Source organism: Rhododendron vialii, chromosome 9a, assembly GCF_030253575.1.
Source record: "Rhododendron vialii isolate Sample 1 chromosome 9a, ASM3025357v1".
NCBI classification, from domain to species: Eukaryota; Viridiplantae; Streptophyta; class Magnoliopsida; order Ericales; family Ericaceae; genus Rhododendron; species Rhododendron vialii.
Window position 1 is genome coordinate 8,160,542 of NC_080565.1, and position 10,102 is coordinate 8,170,643.

At 35.2% G+C, this 10,102-nt stretch overlaps 1 protein-coding gene across 1 annotated transcript; it reads right to left on the bottom strand.

Moving 5' to 3' along the window:
- Positions 1 to 9,062: 9,062 nt before the first annotated feature.
- Positions 9,063 to 9,618, bottom strand: LOC131300363 (S-protein homolog 29-like). Its single transcript, XM_058326155.1, has one exon. It carries the CDS (start codon positions 9,566 to 9,568, stop codon positions 9,149 to 9,151), a length of 420 nt encoding a protein of 139 aa, XP_058182138.1. The 5' UTR covers positions 9,569 to 9,618; the 3' UTR covers positions 9,063 to 9,148.
- Positions 9,619 to 10,102: the final 484 nt, after the last annotated feature.

The following is a 10,102-nucleotide window of genomic DNA, read 5'->3' on the forward strand; positions in this document are numbered from 1 at the left end:
ATCTGGCCGGAAACGACGATATAGGAATGCACACTCTCAGAACAAACGAAGAGTTGACATGGAGGTTCACTCCCAACATCTGGCAAACGACTCTCTACTTCTGTCATTTTTAATGGGGTTCCAAAAGCCAGAGCTTTACGGTTTACGAAAATAGATTACATTGCGATTATTGTCACAACCAGGCATCTCGTGTATGTGATTACTAGGGGTGGCAAATTGAACCCAGACCCATTAACAAACCCATACCCATCAACTAAAAAATAGACCCAACCCAACCCATTTATTAGTTGGGTAAGAATGGGTCCAAACCCAGCTAACCCATTATTAATTGGGTCTTAATTGGGCATCAATTGGGTCAACTTAAATGACCCAATGGGTAATGAAAGTAACCCACCAAATTCCTGCCTCTTTACCAATTATCAAGTTTCCCGTCTTTTTTGCAACTAGTGCATGCCCATGCCTGAAGGCACGGTTCGAACGATTAGCACACGCAAAAAAAAACCTGACACGCGTGCTATTTATCAACCTCCGCCCAATGAATCCAACTATGCGACAAATAATAACGCAAGCATGCTCATTGAAATGTTTTCAATTTATGTGTCACATGTCACTCAAGCATGTGCACGCACAGTGCAGTCACCCAAGCATGTGCACGCACAGTGCAGTCACCCAGTTATATGGAATCAAAAGCATTTTAAAATTTAAGCACATCATCAACTAAATCAGTAAAAATCTAAGCACATCAGCCAGTGCTCTGCATTTAACAATATAAGAGAAAATCTAAGCACACCCGCCAGTGCTCTGCATTTAACATAAGTATAAAATTAAGCACATCAGCTAACATAAGTACAAATCTAAGCACATCAACCAGTACTCTGCATAATAAGTGAATAGCCTTGCGATTTGACATACTTGAGTGGTATTTCTACACAAATGCAAAAACAAATAAACTAAGTCAGGTTCATATGTGCTCAAAATTGATTGTATATATAAAAGAAAAGGAAGCATTTAGAATGCAAAATCACAAGTCTTAGCATGCATCCACTACAACTTTTAAGCCGGTTATGTATTCAACATTGAATACCCCCGTAGTTTGTGGCTTGTACTATTAGATACACAAAAGTAAAACAACTAAAACATGTATTCAAAGTTAATTACGGTATCACAGTTTGACAGGGAGTTCAAACATTGACACCTAAATACTACGATGAAAAAGAAAGGAAGACAAACCCGAAGAGATATATGAAATGTGTTGTCTTAATGCATGTGAAATATAAGGAAAGATGTACCATCAAAAATAAAAACCAAAGTCCAATAATCAATCCAACCGGTGTGTTAGTAAGAGCAGAGAGTAAGCTACAGTGGTAGATTAAAATAAAAGGTCAATGCCATATAGAAACGACGATCAGCAGATGAGCTCATGATTCTTTTGAGAATTAAAAAGGCAACATCAGCTACAAAGTTCAACAATATAAGCTTTCTTGAATTTAGTGGTTACCATAAACTGTTGATGTTGACGATGGTGCCCTCTACCAAGCTTTGAAGTTACAAACATTACGATGACATCGAAGCAATTTATTCATGTTAATCCTCCTCAACTCCATTGCATTTCAAGACGAATCCTATGTAAGTAAACTTAAGGGAAATTTTTATAAATGGTCCCTCTAGTTTGCATGAATTTTCATTTTCGTCCCTCTAGTATCAATTGTGTTACTTTTAGTCCTATAATTTGCATTCTGTCTCAATTTCGTCCCTCTCGCTTACGGCGTTAATGAAACAAACGGAATTGGAGGACAAAATTGTCATTTCTCCTCACAGAGGGACTAAATTGAGATTTCATGCAAACTAGAGGGACTATTTCTATAATTTTATTTTTTACTTTTGTTTTTTAAATAAATTTAAAATACATCATATATAATATATTTCGCATCTCATTTTATATTGAATAATAAAAAATATGTTGAAATTTTGTAAAGTTTTTATTATATACATCACAAAAAATATGAGAAAATTCAAAAAACAACCCTTATGTTAATTGTCTTGGTCTTGTATTTTTTTTTTTCAATTGAATTTTCACTATCGTTATTTTTTTGTCACGTGATTAAAAAGAAAAAGTTGTTCAGTAGTATTTAGAAATCTTGTAATTGTATTTAATTAAGCAATGAAACACTATTAAATATTAAGAGATCAAATACATTAAAATATGGGTATAAATGTATTTATTTTGAGACTTACTCATAAGATCACTCATATAACAAATAAACACGGATTTTAAACATTTTTTTTATTGGGTGAAAAAATAAGAATATTATAAGAACATGATACAAAGACATTAGCTAAGGGGTTGATTTGTACATTTTCTAATATTTTTGTAATGTGTAATGAAATATAAATTTTTCAATATAGTTTGATTATCCAATAAAAAATAATTCAGTTGTCAAATACATTACTTATGGTCTTTTTTATTTTATTTGCAAAAAACAAAAGTAAAATGTAAAATTTTAAAAATAATCCCTCTGGTTTGCATAAAATTTCAATTTGGTCCCTCTGTGAGAGAAAATGACAGTTTTGCCCTTCAATTCCGTTTGTTTCATGGACGGCGTCAGGGAGAAGGACGAAATTGAGATGGAATGAAAACTATAGGATTAAAATTGATACAATTAATAGTAGAGGGACAAAAATGAGAACTCGTGCAAACTAGAGGGACCATTTTTAAAAATTTCCCTAAACTTAAATAATAAATTCATTTGAAAAGTTACCAATTGAAATAGAGAAATTTATTTTGAACAACGTACCCTCATCCGAAGTAGTGATTTTGCTGCTACATAGTCTATCTTCCTTGCTTCTTCTATACTCTGTTCTATTTCCTAAGCTTACTTGAATTTAGTGGTTACCATAAACTGCTGATGTTGGTGATGGTGCCCTCTACCAAGCTTTGAAGTTAGAAACATTACGATGACGTCGAAGCAATGTATTCATGTTAATCCTCCTCAACTCCATTGCATTTCAAGAATCCTATATAAGTAAACGTAAATAACAAATTCATTTGAAAAGTTACCAACTGAAATAGAGAAATTTATTTTGAACAACGTACCCTCATCCGAAGTAGTGATTTTGCTGCTACATAGTCTATCTTCCTTGCTTCTTCTATACTCTGTTCTATTTCTTAACATTGGGTTTTTTTTTTTTTAATTTGGATTTGGAAACTTCGTTGAAACTTCACATTCAACTTCTGTGCTTAGTTCAAGACAATCTCGAGGGACTGCAGAATAAAATGATTTGCCCTTTTTTTTTGTTAAATCCGAGAAATCGGTATCCACCAAAATGTAACGGTTTTTGAAACTTCGGATACTGTCGCCATGACATCCTGATATCTTGTTAGATGGAAAACCTCATACGTATTGGCCTTTTCCGGGTTCTCATTACGTAACAATCAACTGTAATTGAAGTAACAATCAACTGTAATTGAAGCATGCATAGTGAAAGAAGTAAGCTCAATTTAAAAGAAATAATGGAACCAAGCATTTGAAAGAGTCATGAATCACAGGGTATTCCCTCGGTGACTATCACTAACGGCATTGCTCATTCACATCCTACAAGCATGAAACAAACTTAACTACAAAAGCCCCAATAATCCAGTTCTGAACCCTCCCAAAAACGCCATCGAATTAAGTTTAATGACAACAGTCAACTGAAAATAAGAACAAAAGCCAGAATACACAAATTAGGCAAGAAATACCTCTTTGTTGGCTGACATACAACGATTGTTCCTACACCTCACGTACACCGACTGTTCCTACCATAGAACAACCAGTTTTTTTAGATTATCCAAATAAAGGTCATCCTGTACATTTTACCAAAACAAAAAAATAAGTATTGGGGTAGGGTGATGTATACATACATATATAGCGTGTTTAAAAAATCACTGAAAGTGATCTAGTGTTTGTATGCTAGTGCTTTGAAATATAGAAACAAAAAATCAAGGTTCACAGATCAAGGAACATGGAAAACTCCGAACAGGAAGAAGACGAACAGTTTCCGCGTGCATGGCCATGGGATGAAGAATAACATACCTGAATAACATAATTGGGAGATTGGATTGTGGGTATTAGAAAGGAAAAGGAGACTGAAGAATCTCTCGCAAAGGAAGAATTCTGATTTATGGTTACGGATTTCGGAGTTTTGGTGCGGTGCTGCTGGTGGTGTTGGGTCGGTGGTGGTGGGTCGACGGAGGGCGGAGGAAGATAGAGAGATGAGTCAAGAGAGAGGTCGGACGCCGAGGACGAAGCTGATGGTGTTTTTGGGAGCCCTGATGTCGCCTCTCCCAATTGAGAGAGAGAGAGAGAGAGAGAGAGAGAGAGAGAGAGAGAGAAGGGGAGAAGGGAAAGTAAGAGAGAAGGAGTGACGTGGGTTTCAAATTTTGAACAACGAAAGAATACCATCTATATTTTTGTCCAGACAATGTAAGGTATTTACCCAAATGCCATGTTGTAGAAGGAGGGGTGGAGAGAAATCTAGACCGTTGGTTGTGTTTGTATGGGTAGATAAAATTTATAGCAAGAATAAATATAAACCGTTGAGAAGGAATATTCTTAAAGATACCTGTCCTGTTTTATAATATAGATTGGAAAGCCGAGGAGTATGGCCTTCTCTCTCTCTCTCTCTCTCTCTCTCTCTCTCTCTCTCTCTCTCTCTCTCTCTCTCTCTGGCCTTCTCTCTCTCTTTTATTCAATTGTTTTGTGCTAAATCATACGCATCCAAAAATATTTTGGACGGTCTGAATTAAAAACCAATTGTGACCGATAACAATTATTTTGATCAGTCAAATTTGAAAACACATATCATCCATTGATTGCGAGAAAAAGGCCAAAAACAGAAGCCCAACAAAACCCAATCGATTCTAGAGATCTTATAAGGACTATATATATATATATATATATATATATATATATATATATATATATATATATATATATATATAGTCTGGGAGAAAGTAAATACGTAATTGGTAACGAACGAAAGCCGACTCATATCCATAGAAATCTTCAGTTTGAACCGATACCTTGTTGAATACAAACATTATAGTGAGGAGCGTTGGTTTATAGCTAAGGTTTCGGTCCTTAAGCATATTTCAGCTTTACTCCTTTTTTCGAGAATCTCTTCTAAGGTGCACACGGTCTAGATCGGTTCAGTTTTATACAAATAAAAGAATCTAACCATTCGTCTGGGTTTAGTAATGACTAATGAGACTTCTCCTCTTCTGTGCTCACAGCTATTGACCACATGCCTACGATTTTATGTTGCCCTACCTCTAAATTATTCGGCGCCCATTGGTTTCATGTTGGATTTCCATTCTACAGTACCCCTGTGAATTATTGGCTAATTAACCCTTGCGTATTTGTGTTTTGTTCACAAATTTAGACATCCGTGAATTTAGGGTCGGCTTTGAATTTTCTGGGGTCTCATACGAGGTTTTGTAAATGGGCGTGTTACATAATTCACAATTAAAAGTTTCAAAAGATAGGTAATACCTTAAAAGAAAAGACTTCAAGTAATACAAAAGTATAATAATAAAATTTGGACAATCATTCTATATACTAATGTGAAATGTATTAATTAAACATTACTCATCTCCCATTTTTTGTGGCAAAAATAGTAATTACGCTTTTATAATCAAGTTTACCCACCTATTTTTTTCAATGAATAACATAGCTAATCCATTCAACCTTTCTTGCGATATAGTTGACCAAATGTAAGATTTGATCAACTTTAACTGCGAAACATATGAGTGTATGTACCTAGTATAGTCAACAATATATAGTAGTTTGTAACCAATCTATGCATTTGGAAAACAACCACTCATTAGTTTCAAATAATGAAGTTCTTTTGCTTTCTTGTTTCTTTGAGTAAACATCATTCATGAATTGGGATATTTACTCTCTAGTTCATTATTCCTATTTTGAGCCCCATTAGGTCCAACCAACTATTTTGAAACCCACTAGGTCCACCTTGACAAAAATACTTTTACATTAAATAAAAATGATTTACTTTCCCACCACATCATTGCCAGAAAATTGGTCGGTGCCAAAAATTTTGCCGGAAAACTGGACTTTGCCGAAAGTTCGGTGAAATGTTAGCTAGAAAAGTAGTCGGCGCCGGTGCCGGAGATGGTCGCCGGCGACCAATGCCGAAGATGATGACCGGAGACGGTGACCGATGGGGAAGAAGATGCAAAACGTTTATGGTGCACAATAAATTTGAACCTTGGTTTTCATAATTAATAGTGTAATGGGTGTAAGAGTTGTATAGTATCTACACCTTGATTCAAGAGAAAAATAAGAAAAAATGTATTTTGCCGAAGATTGTCTTTCCGGAAATCGGACCCGGGACTTCCCAGTTTCAATAGTTTGCACAAACCACTCATTCCAGCACTGCATGGACTCGTGCTATAACACAGAACAACAATTATATATAATATATTAAGAGCATAATTATATGAAACGAGGCCTTAGTTTTTGCTTAAATTTTGGAGGCCTAAAGCAGCCATACCTCCGGCTTTACCACTCATTCCAGCACTTCATGGACTCGTGCTATAACACAGAACAACAATTATATATAATATATTAAGAGCATAATTATATGAAACAAGGCCTTAGTTTTTGCTTAAATTTTGGAGGCCTAAAGCAGCCATACCTCCGGCTTTACCCCAAGGCCGGCCCGGTACATAAACCCACATATCAATTTAAATGAGACACCTATGTTTGTCCATTTTCTTTACATGAGGAGATATTTGGTATTTTGATGATTTTGTTGATGCAAGGGTATAGAGAAGTGTCAATAAAGATAACATTGAGGGAGATCGATGAATAGGTATAAGTGGAAGAACGTAGCCCATGCAAAGATTTGATCTTTGATTTTGTTAGAGATGCAAATTTATATGCATATTATTCAGGGCATTCGAGTTGAATTTTAAAAAAAAATATTTGAGCCCTATTTTGAGCTCTTTACAACCGTTATACGACAAACTACTAATAAAAGGGCCCGAGCAGAAAGGTTTAGATAGTTTATGGTGGTCAAGTGTTAGGTTTTATAGTCCAAGGTCTAACTTAAAAAAGTGAGTTAGTTTAACGGGCAAGATGTAATTACCCCAGAGCTATAGAACCTGGTATTCATTTGACATCCATGAGATCTAACATCTAGGACTCAGTTTAGATGACTGAAAATCTTTAGTAGGAATAGAAATATGATTGCTAAGAATTAAATTCCTAAGAATTTTTCTGAATGGGAATATGAATATGATTACTAAGATGAAATTTTCAGGAATACAATACCTGAAGTAATTTCATTCTAGTGTTTGAATTAATTCAGTAATTTTATGCAGGAATTAATTTTTTTGAAAATTTATCAAAGTCAATATTTCCTTTTTTTATTGATTCCCACTCAATCTGCTAATGTAATTTTTAGTCGGATGTGTCATCAGGAATCAAAAACCTATTCATGTCTCTCCCAAACATGGGAATCTTGAGAGTGTGGCATTACATTATTATTCTTGTTCCTTCTAAACGTCGGAATCATGAAAATATGGTGTTACATTCTCATTCCTCCTCAAGATACTGCCCATCCAAACTGTGCTTTTGTGTGAACATTTCACGGGGTAATTTGGAAAAGATGCAATATTAATTACATCCATCTTTTATGTAAACTGAACAACTTAAATGATTCATAAATCTAGAGATAAATTCCGTAATCGAGTAAACATAAGTCAAACATGAAAATGAAATCTTATGAAAGATTGCCTCCTGCTGTCCTTAGTTTTGGTTTTATATGCATTTATTTTTGGAAAAATTAGTCATAAGGACGGTAAATTAGTTTTTATTTAAGGGAAGGACGTCAGCAAAATAGTTTTCAATGGAAGTCCTTTAACTTTTTGAGTGTTTTTAGCCAAAAGGAGAAAACATGTTTAGACACTTTCATAGGATTTCAGGGTGTACTTTCTTATTATAGGATTTTAGTGGTTTAGGTATTTTCATAGGATACCCTAGGATTTTAGGCACTTTCATATATAGGGTATCCTATGATTTTATGCACTTTTATAAGGTGTCCTAGAGTTTTAGGCACTTTCTTTGGGTACCCTAGGATTTTAGGAATTTTCATAGGCACATTTGTCTTTATATTTGATTGTAAAAAGTGTTTGTCATTGACTTCAAAAAAAAATGTAAATATGAGAAATTTTTTACTATGTCTCCCATTATTTTTCTTCACTTAAAGTACGAATTGCGCATGGACTCAAAGTCTAACACATTTATTAGGTTCTTAGCTACAGATTATAATCATATTCACAACATCTCACTCTTCTTAATGAATACAATATTACAATGAGGAATTGCCGTATATCTCTACATTTGCAAGGAAGACACAACACAAAACAAAGTAAACAAAAATCACATCCGAAGAGCTGATATCGATTTCGGGTTGCGTCAACTCAATAGAGATCAGGAATTCTATTAGCGGTTTGGGCTCAATCCCTTCGGACGCACTCTCTATTTTTGACACTTCTACTGAAATCCCTTGAAGCTGTTTTTAATGTATATTTGATGGTAAAGTTAAAGAATATTGTGAACTTCCAACTACATTGCTGCAGTACAAATGTTACTAGGTAGCAAAACCTGATAGTTTCTATCTCAGTAACAATAATTCAACTGGGAGGAAATTCCATGTATGGGGTCCATATACCCTTAGTTTTTTACTATCGTATTAGCCTTCGGCTCAAGCATCATTTTGTTGGTGTCATATAAATAATATTAACGAAAACAATATGTTTGTTTGCCATATAAATAATGTTAACAAAAACGTTATGGAAGGGTAAAAAGGAAAATTCATCAATTTTTGCCCATTTAGTTTTAAAATGGGACAATCTTTTTAGGACAGCAAAAAGTTCTAATTGGGACCATTAAATAGGGATGGAGGGAGTAAGGACCAAAGGCTAGACAGCATCACAAGTCACAACTTAAACCGAGCATTGATCCCCCGCGCAAAGGGTCCATATATATTAACAAATTTGCTTATTTTCTTTGAGAAATTAATTATTCATAGAAGCAACAACTAGTTGATGCATGAGATAGAGGCGGTAACAATGTTACAGACTAAGTTAGACAGGCCAGTCATGCATTTTCTTCCAAATTTTCTCGCCATTACTAATATAGAAACCATCTGGTTTCGCTAACCAATAGCATGAGTAATCTCTATGTTTAACTTTCGAAGGTAAACAATCTTTAATATCCATGTGAGTATTGAATACATCGAAAACTTGGTCTTTGGCACCCCAGTAGAAATGGCAGAAGAAGAGAGTTCTGCCGAAGATATTGATTCCGAAATGCCAATCCAATGCCTCACCAGTTTTGAGCTCGTGCATTCCCAAATCATCATCTCCGGATTTGCACTGAAGTCGCAACGGGTTAGGATCATTTGGAATGCCGCTGATGACACGCATCTGAACATGCAAAATCGACAATGCGCTAGGAACAAAGACTAGTGCTATGACGAGCAACTGAAGGAAAATACGGATCATTGCGTCGCTTCAAGCAAATGGATGTAATCTTGTTGCTACCAAGTTGGTGCATCTGTTGCCTTTATGTATCAATTGTCCATATATATATATAGACAAAGCATTATGGAATTTGGATGGAGGCCATAAATGTACATTTTGACAATCCATGAAGATTATGCCTATCCTGATTCCTGCAAGGGTTTCAAATTGAAGCAATTTGCATGAGGTTTCGTTCTATCTTAATTAGTTGGTACGGCGACCATGGTATAGATCTTTTCGCTCTATCTTAGTCGGTAAAACCTACAGCTACCATGCACAATCATTAGGTGGTGGCCGTCCACGAACAAAACATTAACACACAAACTCTCACATTGAGTGGGATCCATATAGTGCGATCAATGTTGGCCCACCACCAGAGTGAGTATTTATGGAAATGTTCATGCAAACTTGTAAGTGTTTAAGGTTCCCATTTGACTCCTATTGAGCTTGCTAGTAATAGACCTTCTTCTTCTAAAACTGCTAATAGTGTTTAAATGCTTGTAGTTATTGGTATCC